The 22,468-nt window shown below is 40.2% G+C and overlaps 2 protein-coding genes across 4 annotated transcripts; both read right to left on the reverse strand.

Annotated features, from left to right (window-relative positions):
- Window positions 1-66: 66 nt before the first annotated feature.
- Window positions 67-10,333, reverse strand: LOC148702735 (G-type lectin S-receptor-like serine/threonine-protein kinase SD1-13). 3 transcript variants are annotated; one of them, XM_089924880.1, is made up of 7 exons: window positions 8,816-10,333; window positions 2,824-2,949; window positions 2,525-2,745; window positions 1,590-1,762; window positions 1,158-1,412; window positions 596-746; window positions 67-467 (listed from the first exon to the last, which is right to left on the reverse strand). In XM_089924880.1, the coding sequence occupies exons 1-7, from the start codon at window positions 10,095-10,097 to the stop codon at window positions 159-161; spliced, it is 2,517 nt and encodes an 838-aa protein (XP_089781006.1). In that variant the 5' UTR covers window positions 10,098-10,333; the 3' UTR covers window positions 67-158. The 3 variants fall into 3 exon arrangements, with proteins under 3 accessions (XP_089781006.1, XP_088559150.2, XP_088559149.2); XM_088703024.2 differs by having other exon boundaries at window positions 1,158-1,395; window positions 1,552-1,762; window positions 2,824-2,931; window positions 8,816-10,330; XM_088703023.2 differs by having other exon boundaries at window positions 1,158-1,395; window positions 1,552-1,762; window positions 8,816-10,330.
- A 2,571-nt stretch (window positions 10,334-12,904) lies between these two features.
- Window positions 12,905-21,720, reverse strand: LOC103717327 (G-type lectin S-receptor-like serine/threonine-protein kinase B120). Its single transcript, XM_039116475.3, has 7 exons — window positions 20,208-21,720; window positions 16,292-16,399; window positions 15,995-16,212; window positions 14,993-15,203; window positions 14,599-14,836; window positions 14,026-14,176; window positions 12,905-13,880 (listed from the first exon to the last, which is right to left on the reverse strand). The coding sequence occupies exons 1-7, from the start codon at window positions 21,493-21,495 to the stop codon at window positions 13,572-13,574; spliced, it is 2,523 nt and encodes an 840-aa protein (XP_038972403.3). The 5' UTR covers window positions 21,496-21,720; the 3' UTR covers window positions 12,905-13,571.
- Between the last annotated feature and the right edge of the window lie 748 nt (window positions 21,721-22,468).

Below are 22,468 nucleotides of genomic sequence, written 5' to 3' on the forward strand. Positions count from 1 at the left end.
CGTCTGCCGCACCTCGGGCTCGGGGCATGACACTCATGGAATCTCTACACTCTTAAGAAGAAAATATGAAAGATGAATAGGCCTATAAATGACTAGAAACTGTGACAAGAATTTCTCATGAGAGCAAGAACATTCAATATTAGAGATTCCTTGAGCTTCTACCGTCCCTCTTCCACCGTAACGGTTAAATTATTTGCAGAAAATATCTCAAGATTCTTCATCTTGGCATCATATTCATCTAAGTTTCTCTGTGCTGTAAAAGTGGGCTGTCTCGGTGTAAGATATATTGTTGTTTCATTTTCCAGCATCAAAACAACGGATGACATGGTTGGCCGATCATTTGGGTGGTCCTGCACACACAAGAGCCCAACATGTATGCATCTGAACACTTCATCAGCTGAACATAACTCTACTAAGGATGGGTCTGCGAGATCCATTGCCTTGCCTTCCTTCCATAGTTTCCATGCCTGAAACATTTAAAATTAAAGATCAATTTGGAATCTGGTCATCAAACATCATTAAACATTAAGTCACCATTTCCTTCAGAAAGGAACATAGGATCAGCATGGGGAGACATAAAACTACTTGTACTTACATAAGCTAGCAGACTTGGAGAATCCATAGTGAGATCAAAGCTACAATTTCGTGAACTGCTCACAATTTCCAAGATCAATACCCCAAAGCTATAGACATCAGATTTCACAGAAAAGAGTCCTCCCATTGCATATTCAGGAGACATATAGCCACTGGATAACATAAATGTACAGAGTTAATGAAAAACTGAGTTCATATGAGTCTTACAACTGAAGCATTCCCAAGAAATTATAGATATTTGTCTTAAGAAAAGAGTAACCTAATACACGAGGCTCCCACCATTGTGGGGTCTGGAGAGGGATAGACATATAGCCTTACCCCTACATATAGAGAGGCTATTTGCATATTTCGAATTCATGATCTCATAGCCACGGTGGAGCGACTTGTAGACATTGGCCCCTTAATGACATTTGAAGGGATCAAAAAAAAAAAAAAAAAAAAGAAATTTGATTACATCAAAAAAGGGGAGGGGAAATCGATATGCCGGTTATGCATGCAACAGATCCACTCATTATATTCATATAGAAATTTTAAATAAGCACAGGAGTGCCTCGAATACTCACTATGTTCCAACAACTCGATTAGTAGTTACTTTATTCTGGTCGCCACCAAAGATCCTTGCCATGCCAAAGTCAGAAATCTTAGGGTTCATGTCTTCATCTAGCAAAATGTTGCTAGCTTTAAGATCTCGATGAATTATTCTTAATCTTGAATCTTGGTGAAGATATAGAAGCCCTCGAGCAATTCCTTTGATTATGTTAAAGCGCTTTTCCCAATCCAATAGTTGTTTCCTTGCTGGGTCTATAAAGAAAAATATACTGTAAATTTTATTAATGAAATTCCAAGCTTTTAATCTATGCATATCAGAAAGACATAATACAGTGAAAGATAACGACATATGCAGTGTAGATTCCTAGCTAGATATTAAGAATGCACTGAAAATGAAAATGAACAAACCAAAGAGAAAGGCATCCAAGCTTTTATTGGGCATGTACTCGTAGATCAATAACTTTTCTTCTCCTTCCATGCAGCAACCAAGAAGTCTAACCAAATTCCTGTGTTGTAATCTGGCAATCAGTAAAACCTCATTTTTGAATTCCTCTAATCCTTGCCCAGAATTCCTACTAAGTCTTTTAACAGCAATCTCTTGCCCCCGAGGCAGCTTACCCTGAAAAATAAGTATCATTTAACATGTTACTGAGGGCTTCACTAATTTAAATGTGAATGAGTAAAGGATTCTTTCGACTTATGAAATTTTGAGGACTACACTCCAGTAAAAAGTTTAATATTTCCTTATCTGGCTTCCTTTCCTTTCTGTACAGTGTTATTCTATTACAAATATATAGATTATATGCTAATAGAAAGAGGCATCAAGAGAAGTCAAGATTAAGAGGCTGACAATGAAGCTAAATAAATAAACAATAAAACTAAAGGTATTTATAAGATTTAATGCATCATTAATAACTAGCAATCTTGCTTGCTAACACCTTAGATAAAAGATACAAAAGTGACTTTACATTAAAATAAAAAATCCTAGTACCTTTTCAAGACTATGTGTATATCTGCTACATGTAACATACGTAAACAAGCTGTACCAACCCTGCATGCTTGTGGTAATGAATGATTTTTACAAGCAATGTAGTGCAAAGGCACACATACGCTATCTGACAATAATTGCATTCTTGCTAGTTAATTCATATGCATGAGCACATATACAAAGGCACACATATACATGAGCACAATATCTGAAGTAGATCCTCTATTTCTTGGACCATAAACAAAGCAAGGAGATGATGGAGCATTAACACTATACAGGTGCTGATTACACATATCTCTTTCTCTAGGAGAAATGGTGAATAAGATATATCAAAAATATAGACATTTGTATCCAAAATCACGTGTTCTACTATAGTCTAATTCAGTCTTTTACCATGTAAACTTTGCCAAAACCACCTTGTCCAAGCTTATGCGAATCGGAGAAATTATTGGTGGCAACTGCTACGCTTTCGAAATTTATTAGGGGAATTTCCGGGCCATGACCACGCTTCCCTTCTCCAAATCCACTAGAACCAGATAAGTCCTTTGGAAACTGTGTACTTAAACTCAGATCATCACGCAGCCTCCCTTTATTCTTTCCATCCTTCCATATACCTGGCTGGGGCATTAGACTAATTAATTACTGCAATATGGACAACAGACAAATAGGCAACAAGTATTTTATTGTATTACCTTTTATTTTATCTCTGAACTTCCATGCCAAGTAAGATAAAGCGATCGAAAGAATTGCTCCAGAAATAGGTGCCACAATGATAATTATCCTTCTATTTCTCTTACTGCCTGTAGGTTGAGAAAAATCTATAGAAACATTATGCAAGACATTTGAAAATTTAGTCAGCTTCCAAGTAAGTAAAGAAAATCAAAAAAACTGCTCCAGAAACAGGTGCTACAATTATTGTTGCCCTCATATTTCTCTTTCTGCCCATAGGTGGTAACAACTTTTGAAATGTAATGAAGTAAATTTGAACATCTCAATCAAGTTAACCACTGTCCTACTTCACACCATACTTTTAAAATTAAAAAATAAAAAAACTGAAATGTATGATTAGGTGAAAGAGTAAATCATTATTGAATATCATGTCTACATCTGGGAACAAATAACAATATAATCAAGATTACACCAGGGTTGAGCTGCATTGATGAAAAGCTCAATAAAATGAAACAAATGCTAAAGCTAAGTTGATGCAGGACAACTGCAAGGAGGAGAGGGAAGGAGGAAGAAGAGAAGAGGAGGGGAAGAAGAAGAACCAGGCTTCTCACCTGGCTCTGGCCATGGCTTCACACCAGGGTTTCAGAGAAAAGAAGGCTATTTCATTCAATCATTCAATAACCCTAAATACGTACATTGACCCATATATATAGGGTCACAAAATAACAAAAAGACCCCAATAAAGAAAACAATCTCATAAAGGCCCTAAAATGACAATATGCAAACAAGCCCCTAAAAAGAAACTAGTCTCACAAAAAATCCTCAAAATAACGAAATACCAAAATAAGCCCTCAAGGCTGTCACATAACAAAATACCCTAATAAGCCCAAATAATATAAAATCACTCACAGAATAAAATCAAGCTGGCCGGAACATCCTCCTGCGGCGACCTTAGATCCGAGTGACGGGTGACCTGGCACTGGTATCCACACCAACTTCCTCCGGGTGGGAAGAAGTCGACCTCGACGAAAGCGGCTCAGTGTAGCCCCAGTAGTACTCCAGCAAGTTCGGGTCAATCTGTTGTAGCTTCTCGCGCGGGATCCAAGTATAGCCGGACTTTAATCGTCCTCGCCAACGAACCAGAAAATGTTGGATGTCTCCATCACTAGTAAAAACTATTTGCTCGGCTAAAATAGAATCAGTATAGTCTTTCTGTGCTCGATAGAGGAGAAAAGGAAACGAAGATGGCATGAAATCAGTAATAGGATAAGCAGCGGGCTCAGGAGAGGGTTCAGCAAAAGAGTCATTAAAAGTAAGGCAATTACCAAAATCAAATGGGAAGTCAATGGCATAGGCGTCAGTGTCATCCTTATGCAACACCTTGAATGGTCTAACACTAAGAGACTGCAATTCCTTAATACGGATCATTACGTAACCCCAAATTTGAAATTCTTCGGTATGCTTGTGGAAATCAGCTTGCGCCTTAGATTGCGCAGTACATGCATGAATGCTCTTATGGATTTTCTGATGCAACTCATGGATGTGCTGTGTTAGTGCATGTGCAGACTCGAAAATCGTAATATGGGGTGACATGGACAAGGAATCTAGAAATTTCTTAGCTTTGTAACCATGCACTACACTCATGGTAGACTAGGCAAACTTTCTCTCTAAAGGTGCAAATGATATAGGCATAGTGCGAATGCATCCTAGAGTAGCAGGTCCTTTATCAACCTCTTCCTCAATGTCCCGAATGTCATCGAAATTTGGTTCGTAGACTTGCCCTTCCAAGTCATTTGTATCATTTCAAATCTTGTTGATCAATAACTAGAGTCTTATTGGCACATTGGGAGGCAACGTGACCGAAACCCTGATATTTATAGCACTGAATTCTAGAGGTTGGCTTTGGGGGTTCATCGAAGATTCCCTTTCCTTTGGTGTCCCGATTTGTGGTAGAGGCAGTAGGAGGGGGTCTAGGGGCAGAGGACCCTACAGAAGGTTTGGACCCTGAAGAATTGGGCCCATAGAAGTACTTCGTGTGTTAGGGCGCCTTACAAATATGGACTTAGTAACATGCTCGTAGTTCCGCACAATTGCATAGGTCTGGTCTAATGTGGACACTTCTCGGAGGACAAGTTCCTTCTGAAATTCATCATTGAGACCTCTATGGAACCGACTTAGGACCATTCTCTCATCCTCAATCACATTACATTGCATCATATATTCATCAAATTGTGCGATGTAGTCAGTGGCTGATTGAGTACCTTGTCGTAAATTGTTCCATCGGTCCAGGAGATCATCTTGGTAATTAAGGGACAAGTATTTTTCTTTAAGTTTTTTCTTCATTTATATCCAATCAGTTATGGCAGGCTGACGTCTCCTAGCCAGAAGCTATTCAGTGTTTTGCCAGAAAAACTTAGCTCAACCAATGAGCTTCATTCTGGCAAACCGGACCTTCTTTTCGTCAGACAAATTGTACCACTCAAAGAAGTGATCCTTTTTGTGTAACTAGTCTGAGAAAACCTTTGGGTCAAGGCGACCATCAAGGTGGGTGCTTCAACCCTAATGCTCTTGAGCACATCCTTATCATGATCACGGGGCTCTCTAGGTTCTACATTGTATCGATAACCCTTATTGACATTAGGGAAAGGAACCAGTCCTTTGTGACGAGGGTAGGTTTTAAGGCGGCCTAGGAAGGGATTAGGGTCAAAGTGACCCTGTTGCACAGATCCTAGATGGTCTAAAGTTTCAATCTGGATCTCTGGGCCTTCCAAATGGGAGGCACTACCTTCTTTGGATCCCATAATCCTCTGAAGGGAAGCCTCAGCTAAGTCTAGTCGGGTGCAAGCCTGGGTGGACACTGTGGTTAAGTTTTGGACAATCTTTAGCAAGGCTTCGATGTTAGGATCCATGGCAAATTGAAATTCTAATTGGGAGACAACACGACCACTACGAAGGTGCATATAATGAGTGTGCAAAGTTGTGCGTAGCCCTACAATGCTAAGACAGTGGTGGTTCCTAAGCAGACCTAATGCATGAAAATGATGCTTAAAGCACAATGTATATGCTTAATATAAACAGAAAGCTAATTCTTAGCAAATCAAGTAAATGATCACGTACTAAGTGCAAGCTAGTAATTGCAGCCAAATAGCGCTAGTATTCTGTGTGTTGTAGGGTTGCACGGAGCTTCGAAGAACTCCCAAAGATTAGATAGCCCTACAATTAATGGTTAAGATGGGCCACTACAAGGGTTTTAGGGTTGTTTGGGGTGTATGTTGAGTTCATAGTAAACTAAGTCAATAGAGTACACAAGAGTTTATTGATGCTGAATTTAGACAAACAAATAGAGTTTCCAATAAGAGAGGAAATCTGACATGGGCGGGGATGACAATCAGAGACACGGTCGCAGCAAGAAGGCTCGTCAAATAGCTTCAATTGGGTCTGGTTCCAACAACTCGGCAGGGCGAAAATCAGCAATTCATGGGGCCTGAATGGCCTGCGGGCTTGCGACTGTGGGCCGGCGGATGAGGGGTTTGGGGTTGTTAGAGAATCGGACTAGCGGGTTGTGGGCCTGTGGAAGAGGGGGGGGGGGGGGGGGGGGGGGGAGGTGGCGAATTTGTACAGATGTGCAGATGGGCCAGTCGGGCCCGAGAGATGAAGGAGGGAGGGGGCTGTGGTGCTGTGGCGCTGTTGGGCTCGTGCTTTGAAGGAAGTGGTCGAGCGGGCCGGTGACTTGGGCCCGTGCGAACTCAGTCGGGCGCACCCACTCCGATAACCCGCTACGGGTCCATCTCCTTCATGGAGACTTGGGGGAGGGGAAGGATGCCAGTGGTTACCAGTTTTTGTGGCGACACGCCGCGTGGAACGCGGAGTCATCCGGCGAGGAGCCGCGGGTGGCGATTCGATGGCCGCAGCCAAGGGAGGCGAAGGAGTGGCACCGGCGAGCGATCGCGGTGAGGAGTCAAGGGACGACGAGGAGGAGAAGGTAGCAGCGGTGGTGCTCCTCTTCCCGGATCCTAGCGGAAGACGGCGCGACGGAAGAGGGTTTTCCCTTTCTTTCGTCGGGACCCGCCGCAAATACCAAGAAAATCGGGAGGTGTCGCGGCGGAACACGCGGCCTGTCCTCCTTTCTCGCGTCCGGTCGCCGGCCGACTCGGGGTGGGGTGCTCTCCTTTCCTCCTCGCGCTTCGCCGAAAGGAGGAATCACACACGGGAACAGGGCTTTGGAAGTTCGGCTTCGGAAGTATCGGGACCCTTTCTCGGATGGGGGAGAAGGCCTAGGCCCACAGCAGTCCAAGATGTTTTGTTGCCTTGTTGCTCTGGTACCAAAGTTGATGTAGGACAACTACAGGGATGAGAGGAAAAAAAGGGGAAGAAAAGAAGTGAAGGAGAAGAAAAAGAACCAAGCTTCTCATCCGGCTCTGGCCATGGCTAAAAGGAGGCTATTTCATTCAATCATTCAATAACCCTAAACACATGCATGGATCCATATATATAGGATCATAAAATAACAAAAAGACCTCTGCAGAGAAAACAATTTCATAAAAGCTCTAAAATGACAATATGCAAACAAGCCTCTAAAAAAAAATAGTCTTGCAAAAGATCCTCAAAATAATAAAATACCAAAATAAGTCCTAAAGACGGTCAAATAACAAAATACCCTAATAAGCCTAAATAACATAAAATCACTCCTAGAATAAAATCAAGCTGGTTGCAACATCCTCCTATAACGACCGTAGATCCGAGTGACGGATAATCTAACACTGGTATCCGCACCATAAGTTATTACATATGCAGAACGAAGCATAAACATAGTAAAGAGTGCTTAAACAAAGTTTTGGTAAGTTCTATCAAAGCTTTCAACAAGTCATTTATTATTATTATTTTTTTCAGGTTACATATTTTGTCAACATTCTGGATTATACTTTATATGCAGCAAATTCATGGACTCCAATAAAATACTGCACTTTATCTCCAAAGGCCAATAATTATCCTAGTAAGACAGCGATAAATTGAAATAAACTAATTCAGGACTACATGGAAAATAGAAAAGCAACACGTCATTGCAAGCAGCATGAAGGGCTAAACAATAAGTTAATTTAGCTTCCATCAAATAAATTTATTTTACATATGGACAAATTTGCCTTGTTTACAATAAGGATTGAGGAGCTGAGCATGCCAGCCCATACCGGCAGGTATGTGCTCTATGAATCATGAATCGGCCAGGGCACCTGCCACTACTGGTTCCTTGGCAAACTGAATTGTTCCATGATAATAAATGGGCATCAACCCCACAGCTTAGTACACCTTTTTCATGTTCCATGAAAAAGTGGCATGTGCCTAGGAGAGAAGTGCCAATGGATGGATCAAAGTCCCTTCGGCTTATCAGCTAGATTTATTTATTTATTATTACTTTTGGGGGTTCAATTCTCATATTTTTCCGTCATTGTGTGTATTTGGGCAGGGGTGGTACTTAAGAGAAGACCAACAGATATCTATTGAGTTAAACCTAATAAATATTGGCAGATGTTGCAGCAATCATGAAACTCAGCAAAGAATTCCAGATATGTATTCGAGCAGTCAATAGTTATATGTGTCCCGCACCAAGCCGTTCAAGTCTATACTCAAACACCTTGTGTGCACTATACCACAAAATTCTTCCCATGAGAAAGAGAACAAAGATCAGACAAAAAGTTTCCAACTGAAACATTTCCGCCGAAGTCTCTATCCTCTATTTTCCGCCATCAATGAATAAGAGAATCAATCATAAACTACACTTTCCCGAGACACAACATCCTACAAGACCTTGATTCCTAGACGGTACATCTTGTTTCTCGTTCATCTTCATTTAGTTGTCAATATCTTCGATGGAAAACTATCTTTACAAAATAAACTAAATGATCTGTTGGAAAATAAACTAAACTATCTTATTTCAGTCATCTAATAGTCATACTTGTGGTAGGAAAATGGCGGGAAAAAAAAAGAATATGAGAAAGAGAGAGATGCAACTAGACATACCCAGTTCCGAAACAGCAAGACGCAGGTAGAGATTCTCTCCTCCGGCAAGCGTCTCAGCATCGATCAATTCCCCCATCCAAACCAAACACCGTGAAACATTACCAGTCTCCGTGCTCAAATTGGCATAGGCATAAGCATTACAAGAGCAGTTGGCAAGGCATTCCAATTCGCATTCGCCAACACTCTTATTCGTCAGAAACAAGAACTTATATGGCGGCTTCATGCCCCCGAGAATCAAAAACCCATCCCTATTTCCACACTCCAAAGCTGTCCTTCTCACACAACCTCCCGAAAAATTCCCCCCGTTCCAATCACTTGGAAACTTGGGCTCAAAACCCTCCAAACACTTACATGTTGGCACTGATTCAGTACTCTCACAACACCCAAATGGACCGCAGTGGCCATATCGGTCACACATGCTATGAGGCTGTGCTGCGGCAATGCTCCAATTATTCAAGCTATAATCCCATTCAACGAATTGAAGCTGGCCTGAATGGTCTAGTTTGTACATAGCATTCGAGGATCCATCGGAGAGACTAAATGATACGTAGATCTCATCCTCAGTAGCTGTGATAGCTTCATATCCTATACACCTGGACTTCGTCACTTGAGCTCCAGAAAACAATCTCCCGGTCCACACCGGGCTTCGCCAGTAAGGCTCGGAACCCTGCCATGTGAAGAGCTGGAGAAAGGTATTGGGATCATATCCAAAAGAGAAGTTCCCCGGGGATGGGTCCTCTGCATCTTTCCAAGATGTTAACCTGTTGGCTTCGTGGGTCTTGTAACTCAATTCGAGCTTCATGCCGGGGAGGAAGGTGTCGGCGGGGTGATCAAAACTCTGCCATAAAATGGTACGGCTGCCTTCTCTGAGCACAAGATTGCCGTTGTTCTTCAGAACGGCGACCGTGGTACTATTTTTTGACGGACCGGTGCTGCTGACATTCGATGACCACAAGACCCTTCCGTTTGAACCCATGACGAGGAGATTGCTGTCGTTTGAGATTGTGAGCGTCGCCGAGGAATCATTGATCGGTTTCTCTCTGTTGGCAACCCAAACGATTGTCTTCTGAGCGATGTTGTTGTATCGTATAACAAGGTAGAGATTAGCATGTAAATCTCCGACGGGGGAGAAGCCCAGAGCAAAGTCTCCGCCATCGGAGACCAAGGTCTCGTTCAGGGAAATGGATTCGCCGGGAGATAGCCTATCATCTGAAGCACAAAAGAGTGGATGAGATGGCGACGATAACAAGAAAATGGCAATATAGAGGAGTGGCCACTCCATTGCACTTTCCTTTCTTTGCTATGCTCTTCATGCCACGGCAATGCTTTTGAGTCTTCGCTAAGAAAGATGAGATGATAAGGTCCTTTCGCGTCTGTGGTGAAGAAGGCTAGAAATTTCGTGCAGACCAGGGTGTCAAACTGCAGTTGATGGCGCAAGTTTGCGCTCCCATTCGGACAATCTAATCCAATCAACTTAAGCTTGGTGTAAAACAAACCGCGTGCTACTCCTGGGCGTCCGACCTTAATGTTGCATTTCTCTATATTTTTTTTTATTTATACATATAGATATATACATATGTATACATACATATGTATATATATTGTAATAATTTAGAAACTCATGCAAAATAACTAGTCGAAAGGTATTTTTTTAGATTTTCTTAGTCCTGTATAAACATCTAAAATTTCCTCGGTCGAATAACTAATATGGGACACCGATATGGGGACTAAACACACGCATGCATGGGTCCTCACATATTCTTTCGTTTAAGTTTCGTCATCAAGTTAAGAGTTCAATCCATTAAAATCTAATCACAATTACTACGATCGGCTTGTGGTCAGCTTGCATGAATCTATGTTGCAGTATTTCTTAATTCATATAGGCTATGGGCCGAGTGTACTCCAATACCATTTGTAACAATTCAGGATTTCATCCAAAGTAGCTAATGAAAATGTATTTTTTGGATTTTTCAGTCTTACATAAGTATCCAAAATTTTTTTGATGAATAACCGATACAACACTAAATATATGTCCGCATGGGCCTGTTTGCATGAAGTGGCCATTCTCTAGTTCCTCTAAAGCAAGGCTTCTTGCGCGACATGGATTAATTAATTTAGAAGGACAGCTATTTGTCCGCTGCGGTAGTTCTTTATTAGTTCTGGCTAGAATGAGAAGTATCGCGGCGACCATTCTGAAAGATCTGGATTGACGCATAACGGACAGGAATTTGGAGAGAGGTTCTTATTTGACGTAGATGACACCATAGAAACCAATATGGGTCCGAGTAAGAACAAATTACATTACAAATGAGACGTACGGTTTTCCAAGAGTCTCATTTCTTGATAATAATTTTTAAATTTTAAGATCAAATGGTATTTTTCTCAGGTGCATTGAACCTCTGCTAGACGCTCAAAAATTGATTGAAGTGCTACGCATCTTAGATGCAAGTAGGACACGCATCTTACAAATGACATTGGCCCAGGAGTGGGGATGAAGAGCAGGGAAAAAGAGAACCATCAGACACCCCTCACAAATTATTTAGGAGTTTACGTTATAAAGATAGATGTCATAGAGGCATGGATGCGATTAAAGTATCTACAACCTCTACTTTTTTTATTTGTTTTCAACTTGCTACTATTATTTATGCAAGATCTGGGTTGTCCTTTCAACTCAAACCATGGGCGCCCTATTCAAGCACCTCGGAAGCAAAGATCTTCAGAGATAAATTGTTGCCAAAAAATAGAGTCAACGTTGGAAGCCTAGGAGTTGGCCGGAGATAATCCACGGGCCATTCAACAGCACTCTGTCCATCTCACCTTCCGTTTGAACACCTTAATTTATAGTTACTCATTTTGAACCCCTGGTATTTCAGTCTGCATCCTAATTTTGGGTTAAAACTTTGGTATTTCAGCTTACATCTTACTAAATGTATCAGTCTGCATCTTTGGTATTTTAGCTTGTATATTGGATGCTCCGGTCTAAAATCTTGGTGCTTGGCCCAAACTCCTAGCATTTCGGTCCATTTTGATGTTTTATACGAGGCTGGCGCTTGACCTACTTTAGAATAGCTAGGGTGGGAGCAAAAGTATTCGTTCTGAGTGGTTACAGCTTCTTTGTCGGAGGAGATGATGAAGTTTGGTATGATCTCATTGTTGGGTTAGATGAAGGAGAGGGGGTATTATTATGTAGGGGCCCACAATTTGAGTGCTGGTAGCTTATCCCATAATCATTTTAGGTGTGGATCAAATTGTAATTTAGGCTTGAGTTGTAGCAGGCCTTTGGCTTTACCCATAGCTTGTGATGTAGTTGCAAGCTTTTGAACGCTAGATCTGGGATGTCCTTTCAACTCAAACCATGGGTGCCCTATTCAAGCACCTCGGAAGTAAAGGTCTTCATAGATAAATTGTTGCCAAAAAATAGAGTCAACATCGGAAGCCTAGGAGTTGGCCGGAGACAATCCACGGGCCATTCAACAGCACAGTGTCCATCTCACCTTCCGTTTGAAAGTGGGACATATTGTGGTCCTCTGCCATAGCAAAGGTCTCCATAGAGTTTGGGGGCCGATCCTTTTCCTTGAATTCCTTGGAGATCAAGTCCAGGAGGATCCAACTCCCCGTTATCCCATTCCTGGCTCTCCTCCATCAACTCCTTCGGCAACACAAGCTTGATGGAGAAGTGGTCTTGCAAAGTAGCTATTTCCTCTTCTATTATTTTTGGATCTGCCATTGGGGTTAGTGATGGCCCTGGACAGCCCTTTTCCATGGTCCATCCTGCACCCCCACCGGTGGAGATGAGAAGCCTCTAACACCGTGCACCGAAACTGATTCTATGAAGTACCACAGTGCAGTGAGAGCAGATCCCCTCTATCTCCGAAGAGTTGAGACAATCGTTTGCTATATCTTCAAGCTCTTTCCAAATAGTATCTCCCCTCTCCTCTATCTCCGACGCATCAAGATTGCCTCCCCATCTTAGAATCAGAGGATGATTCGATCTCTAGACGCTGCAAATCTGCCTCTCTCCCCTGCATGGCGCGACACTCCTCTGAAGGTTTGGAACTTATGGAACAACCAAACATATTATAGAGAGTATTAATCAGTAACAAGGATATACTCTTTCCATCCAAAGGAGCTACATGTTGAAAAATCCGGAGCAGCATCCATATCAACAGCGTAGAATAAACACTTAAAAGCTATGCAACATTGTGCTGCTATTAGCTCACATGATTCTGTTTCAGTATGAAACCTACTCACTACTATGATCGTTGAGAAATAGCAACTGGAATGTGTCGTCTAACTTCTCAACTGGAATGTGTCATAGCCTAGATGCCACATCTCCTCCTTGCCTCAGTTGGATGTCTTCACAAATAACCCAAAGATGCCCACTCCAGAATGAACTCATGGTACTACTTTCACTGTGTCTTCTTCAAAATACGCTCAAAATTCTTGGCCACTCCTTGGTTTTCTTTGCCTTCGCAGACTAATAAGCTTCCATACCAGATCAAGAAATTACTGAAAAGAGCTCTATCCACAAATGTCAGTTTGAGTTTGCTCAATCAAAAGCTTCAATCCGGGAATGACTGACAAGGATGGGCAACTAACCAATCAATTTGGTAGAATGCAGTATGTTGGTCTCATGGAATCTCTACACTCTTAAGAAGAAAAGATGAAAGATGAATAGGCCTATAAATGACTAGAAACTGTGACAAGAATTTCTCATGAGAGCAAGAACATTCAATATTAGAGATTCCTTGAGCTTCTACCGTCCCTCTTCCACCGTAACGGTTAAATTATTTGCAGAAAATATCTCAAGATTCTGCATCTTGGCATCATATTCATCTAAGTTTCTCTGTGCTGTAAAAGTGGGCTGTCTCGGTGTAAGATGTATTGTTGTTTCATTTTCCAGCATGAAAACAATGGATGACATGGTTGGCCGATCATTTGGGTGGTCCTGCACACACAAGAGCCCAACATGTATGCATCTGAACACTTCATCAGCTGAACATAACTCTACTAAGGATGGGTCTGCGAGATCCATTGCCTTGCCTTCCTTCCATAGTTTCCATGCCTGAAACATTTAAAATTAAAGATCAATTTGGAATTTGGTCATCGAACTTCATTAAATATCATTTAAAATTAAACATTATGTCACCATTTCCTTCAGAAAGGAACATAGGAATAGCATGGGGAGACATAAAACTACTTTTACTTACATAAGCTAGCAGACTTGGAGAATCCATAGCGAGATCAAAGCTACTATTTCGTGAACTGCTCACAATCTCCAAGATCAATACCCCAAAGCTATAGATATCAGATTTCACAGAAAAGAGTCCTCCCATTGCATATTCAGGAGACATATAGCCACTGGATAACATAAATGTACAGAGTTAATGAAAAACTGAGTTCATATGAGTCTTACAACTGAAGCATACCCAAGAAATTATAGATATTTGTCTTAAGAAAAGAGTAACCTAATAGTCTAATACACGAGGCTCCCACCATTGTGGAGTCCAGAGAGGGTTAGACGTATGGCCATACCCCTACATGTAGAGAGGTTATTTGCATATTTCGAATCTATGATCTCATAGCCACGGTGGAGCGACTTGTAGATATTGGCCCCTTAATGACATTTGAAGGGATCAAAAAAAAAAAAAAAAAAAAAAAATGAAATTTGATTATATTTAAAGAGGGAGGGGAGGGGGGATGCAGGTTATGCATGCCATAGATTTGTTTATTATTTTCGCATAGAAATTTTAAATAAGCACAGGAGTGCCTCAAATACTCACTATGTTCCAACAACTCGATTAGTATTTACTTCATTCTGGTTGCCACCAAAGATCCTTGCTATGCCAAAGTCAGAGATCTTAGGGTTCATATCTTGATCTAGCAAAACGTTGCTAGCTTTAAGATCTCGATGAATTATTCTTAATCTTGAATCTTGGTGAAGATATAGAAGCCCTCGAGCAATTCCTTTGATTATGTTAAAGCGCTTTTCCCAATCCAATAGTTGTTTCTTTGCTGGGTCTATAAAGAGAAATATATTGTAAATTTTATTAATGAAATTCCAAGCTTTTAATCTATGCATAACAGAAAGACATATTCCAGTGAAAGAGAAAGAAATATGCAGTGTAGATTCCTAGCTAGATATTAAGAATGCACCGAAAATGAAAATGAACAAACCAAAGAGAAAGGCATCCAAGCTTTTATTGGGCATGTACTCGTAGATCAATAACTTTTCTTCTCCTTGCATGCAGCAACCAAGAAGTCTAACCAAATTCCTGTGTTGTAATCTGGCAATCAGCAAAACCTCATTTTTGAATTCCTTTAACCCTTGCCCAGAATTCCTACTAAGTCTTTTAACAGCAATCTCGTGCCCTCGAGGAAGCTTACCCTGAAAAATAAGTATCATTTAACATGTTACAGAGTGCTCACTAATTTAAATGTGAATAAGTAAAGGATTCTGCTGACTTATGAAAATTGAAGACTACATTTCAGTAAAAGGTTTATTATTTCCTCATCTATCTTCCATTCCTTTCTTTATATTGTTATTCTATTACACATATATATATAGATTATATGGTGGTAGAAAGAGGCACCAAGAGAAGTCAAGATTTAGAGGCTGACAAGTGAGACTAAATAAATAAATAATAAAACTAAAGGTATTTATAAGATTTAATGCATCATTAATAGCTAACAATCTTAGTTGCTAACACCTTAGATAAAAGATACAAAAGTGAATTTACATTAATATGAAAAATGCCAATCCTATTCAAGACCATTTGTGTACATCTGTTACATGTAAAATACATAAACAAGCTGTGCTAACCGCGCATGCTTGTGGTAATGAATGTTTTCTGCAAGCAATGTAGAACGAAAGCACACATATGGTGCTATCTGGCAATAATTGCATGCTTGCTTGTTAATTCATATACATGAGCACATATAAAAGGCGCACATATACATGAGCACGATATCTGAAGTAGATCCTCTAATTCTTGGACCATAAACAAAGCAAAAGAGATGATGGAGCACTAACACTGTACAGGTGCTAATGACACATCTCTTTAGCAAAGAGAAATGGTGAATAAAATATATCAAAAAACAAATAGATATCTCATTTAACAAAAGGACATTTGCATCCAAAATCTGGTGTTATACTATAGTCTAATTCAAGTCTTTTACCTTGTAAACTTTGCCAAAACCTCCTTGTCCAAGCTTATGCAAATCAGAGAAATTATTGGTGGCAACTGCTATGCTTTCAAAATTTATTAGTGGAAGTTCTGGGATATGACCAGGCCCTTCTCCAAATCCACTAGAACCAGATAAGTCCTTTGGAAATTCTGTACCTGAACTCAGATCATCAAGCAGACTCCCTTTATTCTTTCCATCCTTCCGTATACCTGGCTGGGGCATATAGATTAATTAATTACTGGAATATGGTCAACTGACAAATAGGCAACAAATACTTTGTTGTATTACCTTTTATTTTATCTCTGAACTTCCATGCAAAGTATGTTAAAGTGATCAACAGAATTGCTCCAGAAACAGATGCTACAATGACAATTGTCCTTCTAAGTCTCTTATTGCCTGTAGGTTGAGAAAAAAATACAGAAACAAAATGCAATAAATTTGAAAATTTAGTCAGCTTCCAAGTAAGTAAAAAAAAAAAATTGCTCCAGAAACAGGTGCTACAATTATTGTTGTCCTTTCTCTTTCAGCCTGTAGGTGGTAACAACTTTTGAAATGTAATGAAGTAAAATTGAACATGTCAATCAAGTTAACCAGTGTCCTACTTACCATCCTTTTAAAATTTTAAAAAGAAACGAAATGTATGATTAGGTGAAAGAATAAATCATTATTGAATATAATGGTCCAGATATGGCAACAAATAACAATATATTCAATCTTACACCAGGGTTGAGCTGCATTGATGAAAAGCTTGATAAAATGAAACAAATGCTAAAGCTAAAGTATTACATATGGGCAGCACAAGCATAGCAAGGAGTGCTAAAGCAAAGTTTTGGTAAGTTCCATCAAAAGCCCACCTATTCTTTTTCAAAAAACGAAAGAATTACAACTTCCTGCCTTTACAAAAGCAGAAGCAGAAGCTAAGCGGCTACTGCATGGTGGTTACATATTTTGTCAACATTCTGGATTATACTTTATATGCAGCAAACTCATGGACTCCAAAAAATACCGCAATTTATCCCCAAAAGCCAATAATTATCCTAGTAAGACAGCGATAAGTAGAAATAAATTAATTCAGGACTACTTCCTACTTCACACCATCATTTTAAAATTTTTAAAAGAAATGAAATGTATGATTAGGTGAAAGAATAAATCATTATTGAATATAATAGTCCAGATCTGGCAACAAATAACAATATATTCAATCTTACACCAGGGTTGAGCTGCATTGATGAAAAGCTTGATAAAATGAAACAAATGCTAAAGCTAAGTTATTACATATGGGCAGCACAAGCATAGCAAGGAGTGCTAAAGCAAAGTTTCGGTAAGTTCCATCTAAAGCCCACCTATTCTTTTTTTTTAAAACGAAAGAATTACAACTTCCTGCATTTACAAAAGCAGAAGCAGAAGCTAAGCGGCTACTGCATAGTGGTTACACATTTTGTCAACATTCTGGATTATACCTTATATGCAGCAAACTCATGGACTCCAAAAAATACTGCAATTTATCCCCAAAAGCCAATAATTATCCTAGTAAGACAGCGATAAATAGAAATAAATTAATTCAGGACTACTTCCTACTTCACACCATCATTTTAGAATTTTAAAAAGAAATGAAATGTATGATTAGGTGAAAGAATAAATCATTATTGAATATAATGGTTCAGATCTGGCAACAAATAACAATATATTCAATCTTACACCAGGGTTAAGCTGCATTTATGAAAAGCTTGATAAAATGAAACAAATGCTAAAGCTAAGTTATTACATATGGGAAGCACAAGCATAGCAAGGAGTGCTAAAGCAAAGTTTTGGTAAGTTCCATCAAAAGCCCACCTATTCTTTTTTAAAAAACGAAAGAATTACAACTTCCTGCCTTTACAAAAGCAGAAGCAGAAGCTAAGCGGCTACTGCATGGTGGTTACATATTTTGTCAACATTCTAGACTATACTTCATACGCTGCAAACTCATGGACTCCAAAAAATACCGCAATTTATCCCCAAAAGCCAATAATTATCCTAGTAAGACAGCGATAAGTAGAAATAAATTAATTCAGGACTACTTCCTACTTCACACCATCCTTTTAAAATTTTAAAAAGAAATGGAATGTATGATTAGGTGAAAGAATAAATCATTATTGAATATAATGGTCCAGATCTGGCAACAAATAACAATATATTCAATCTTACACCAGGGTTGAGCTGCATTGATGAAAAGCTTGATAAAATGAAACAAATGCAAAAGCTAAGTTATTACATATGGGCAGCACAAGCATAGCAAGAAGTGCTAGAGCAAAGTTTCGGTAAGTTCCATCTAAAGCCCACCTATTCTTTTTTTTAAAAACTAAAGAATTACAACTTCCTGCCTTTACAAAAGCAGAAGCAGAAGCTAAGCGGCTACTGCATGGTGGTTACATATTTTGTCAACATTCTGGATTATACCTTATATGCAGCAAACTCATGGACTCCAAAAAATACCGCAATTTATCCCCAAAAGCCAATAATTATCCTAGTAAGACAGCGATAAGTAGAAATAAATTAATTCAGGACTACTTCCTACTTCACACCATCCTTTTAAAATTTTTTAAAAAAATGAAATGTATGATTAGGTGAAAGAATAAATCATTATTGAATATAATGGTCCAGATCTGGCAACAAATAACAATATATTCAATCTTACACCAGGGTTGAGCTGCATTGATGAAAAGCTTGATAAAATGAAACAAATGTTAAAGCTAAGTTATTACATATGGGCAGCACAAGCATAGCAAGGAGTGCTAAAGCAAAGTTTCGGTAAGTTCCATCTAAAGCCCACCTATTCTTTTTTAAAAAACGAAAGAATTACAACTTCCTGCCTTTATAAAAGCAGAAGCAGAAGCTAAGCGGCTACTGCATGATGGTTACATATTTTGTCAACATTCTGGATTATACTTTATATGCAGCAAACTCATGGACTCCAAAAAATACCGCAATTTATCCCCAAAAGCCAATAATTATCCTCATAAGACAGCGATAAATTGAAATAAATTAATTCAGGACTATATGGAAAATGAAAAGCAACTACTGCATGGTGGTTACATATTTTGTCAACATTCTGGAATATACAGCAAACTCATGGACTCCAATAAAATACGGAAATTTATCTCCAAAGGCCAATAATTATCCTAGTAAGACAGCGATAAATTGAAATAAACTAATTCACGACTAAATGTTAAATAGAAAAGCAGCACGTCATTGCAAGCGGCATGAAGGGCTAAATAATAAGTTAATTTAGCTTCCAACAAATAAATTTATTTTATATATGGACAAATTTGCCTTGTTTACATCAAGGATTGAGGAGCTGAGCATACCAGCCCATACCAGCAGGTATGTGCCAATGAATCATGATTCGGCCAGGTCACCTCCCACTACTGGTTCCTTGGCAAACTGAATTGTTCCATGATAAATGGGCATCAACCCCCACAGCTTAGTACACGTTTTTTTATTTCCCCTCTCTCTCTTTGTCTCTCTCATGTACCACTTTACATACCACACCACCCTGGACCGATATCACCATTATTTCGACCCTTGATTTAGACCAACTCTCATTTTGCTGATCATAAGAAAATGATGGAAAAATTATCATTAGCCACATTTTTAATGGTGATCAACAAAGCATTTTCCAGCATAGACTATTCAAAATCTTTCAGATAACTAAGGAAACCGAATTTCTAATGGGTGTAGTTCAACTACAATGGCATATCAAGTGGAATAGATAAGATTGTAATAATTGGTATTCAAGTAACATGCTAGTTAACAACCAAAATATAGTTTTTTTCATTGTGAAAAATGAAAAAGTGTCATGTGCTTAGGAGAGAAGTGCCAATGGGTGGATCGAGCTCCCTTTGGCTTATCAGCTAGAATTATTTATTTTTTTATTACTTTTGGGGGTTCAATTCTTACATTCTTCCATCATTGTGTGTATTTCGGCAGAAGGGGTGCTTAAGAGAAGACCAACAGATATCTATTTAGTTAAACCTAATATATTGGCAGATGTTGCAGCAATCATGAAACTCAGCAATGAATTCCAGACATGTATTTCGAGCAGTCAATAGTTATATGCATCCCGCACCAAGCCGTTCAAGTTTATACTCAAACACCTTGTGTGCACTATACTACAAAATTCTTTGTATGAGAAAGATAACAAAGATCCGACAAGTAGGCATACCCAGTTCCGAGCCAACAACACGCAGGTAGAGATTCTCTCCTCCGATGGCTCCCATCTCAGCATCGATCAATTCCCCCATCCAAACCAAACACCGTGAAACGTTACCAGACTCCGTGATCAAATTAGAATAGGCATAAGCATTACAAGAGCAGTTGGCAAGGCATTCCGCTTCGCATTCGCCAGCACTCTTATTCCTCAGAAACAAGAACTTATCTGGCAGCCTCATGTCCCCGAGAATCAAAAACCTATCCCCATTACCACACTCCAAAGCTGTCCTTCTGACACAACCTCCCGAAAAATTCCCCCGGTTCCAATCACTTGGAAACTTGGGCTCAAAACCCTCCAAACACTTACATGTCGGCACTGATTCAGTACTATCACAACAGCCAAATGGACCGCAGTGGCCATATCTGACACACATGCTATGAGGCTGTGCTGCGGCAATGCTCCAATTATTCAAGCCATAATCCCATCCAAGGAATTGAAGCTGGCCTGTATGGTCTAGTTTGTACATAGCATTCGAGGATTCATCGGAGAGACTAAATGAGATGATGTAGACCTCATCCTCAGGAGCTGTGATAGCTAGATATGATATATAGCTGGAGTTCGTCACTTGAGCTCCAGAAAACAATCTCCCGGTCCACACCGTGCTTCGCCAGTAAGGCTCGGAACCCTGCCATGTGAAGAACTGGAGAAAGGTATTGGGATCAGCACCAAAAGAGAAGTTCCCAGGGGATGGGTCCTGTGCATCTTTCCAAGATGTTAACCTGTTGGCTTCGTGGGTCTTGTAACTCAATTCGAGCTTCATGCCGGGGAGGAAGATGTCGGCCGGGTGATCAAAACTCTGCCATAAAATGGTACGGCTGCCTTCTCTGAGTACAAGATTGCCGTTGTTCTTCAGAACGGCGACCATGGTACTATTTTTTGACGGACCGGTGCTGCTGACATTCGATGACCAGAAGATCCTTCCGTTTGAACCCATGACAAGGAGATTGCTGTCGTTTGAGATTTTGAGAGTCGCCGAGGAGTCGTCGATCGGTTTCTCTCTGTTGGCAACCCAAACGATTGTCTCCTGAGCGATGTTGTAGTACCGTATAACAAGGTAGAGATTAGCAGGTGAATCGCCGAGGTGGGCGAAGCCCAGAGCAAAGGCTCCGCCATCGGAGACTAAGCTCTCGTTCAGGGAAATGGATTCGCCCGGAGATAGCCTATCATCTGAAGCACAAAGGAGTGGATGAGATGGCGACGATAACAAGAAAATGGCAATATAGAAGAGGGGCCACTCCATTGCACTTTCCTTTCTTTGCCATGTTCTTCATGCCACACCAATGCTCTTAGCTAAGTAAGATGAAATGGCAAGGCTCTTTCGTCTGTGGGGAAGAAGGCTAGAAATTTCGTGCAGACCATAGCGTTTGGACTTTGACTAGGGTGTCGAAATGCAGTTTGGAGAGGCCCACGACAGCTCGAAGGCTCGTGGCTTGTCACATGAGTCTGAATGTCATATTTCCGGATGTAAAAAGAAGTATAAATATCAACGACTTATATTACTTACCATATTTAGTTGACTAGAAATACTTGGATCTTTGGAAAGAGCAGTTTTATACTTAGATCCATTGTGGAGTAAGCCCATGTACAGATAGCGTAGATCACCCATATAAGTCCATCGAACAAACTTTTGACAGCTCGAGATATCTAAGGTTTTATATCTGCACTTATAGTGCCACGGATGGTGTTTTTCACTTAGGAGCTCCCACCTCTAAGTTTTCTTAAGGTCAACTTTGATGGATATGTGCTGGATGGTGGCAGAAGGGGTGGTGCGGGCTTCATGATTAGATGTCCGAATTCTAGAGTAGTAGCAGCTGGTGGGTGTTTGATTTTTGATATTTTTGTCCCTAAGGCAGAGTTGAGGGCAACTTTGGTTGCTCTGTATCAAGCCCAGTAAGTTCTGTGGGCCAGTGCAGTTATGCTTGAGAGTGACTCGGCTATGGTGATCGGTTGGATCTGGGGGTGCACCGACGGCATGGGTGGCTACCACCCATTGTTCTGAAATATTTGAGTCATGGTAGGCATAGACGCTGCCTTACAGATCAAGCATGTCTACAGAGAGGCCAATGGAGCTACAGATTGGGTGGTTTCGTATGTGGCCGATCACTCTAGGGGAGCTTTCTGGATTGGTGAGAGGGAGCTGTCTGGAGCACTTATTACTTTTTGACTTTCTTGGATGTATTCACACTAGAAATGTATGAACCATCCATTGTAGC

The sequence above is a fragment of the Phoenix dactylifera genome, chromosome 8 (genome assembly GCF_051530095.1).
Source record: "Phoenix dactylifera cultivar Ajwa chromosome 8, Ajwa_hap1_PhDact_Kaust_v1.1, whole genome shotgun sequence".
Classification (NCBI taxonomy): Eukaryota; Viridiplantae; Streptophyta; class Magnoliopsida; order Arecales; family Arecaceae; genus Phoenix; species Phoenix dactylifera.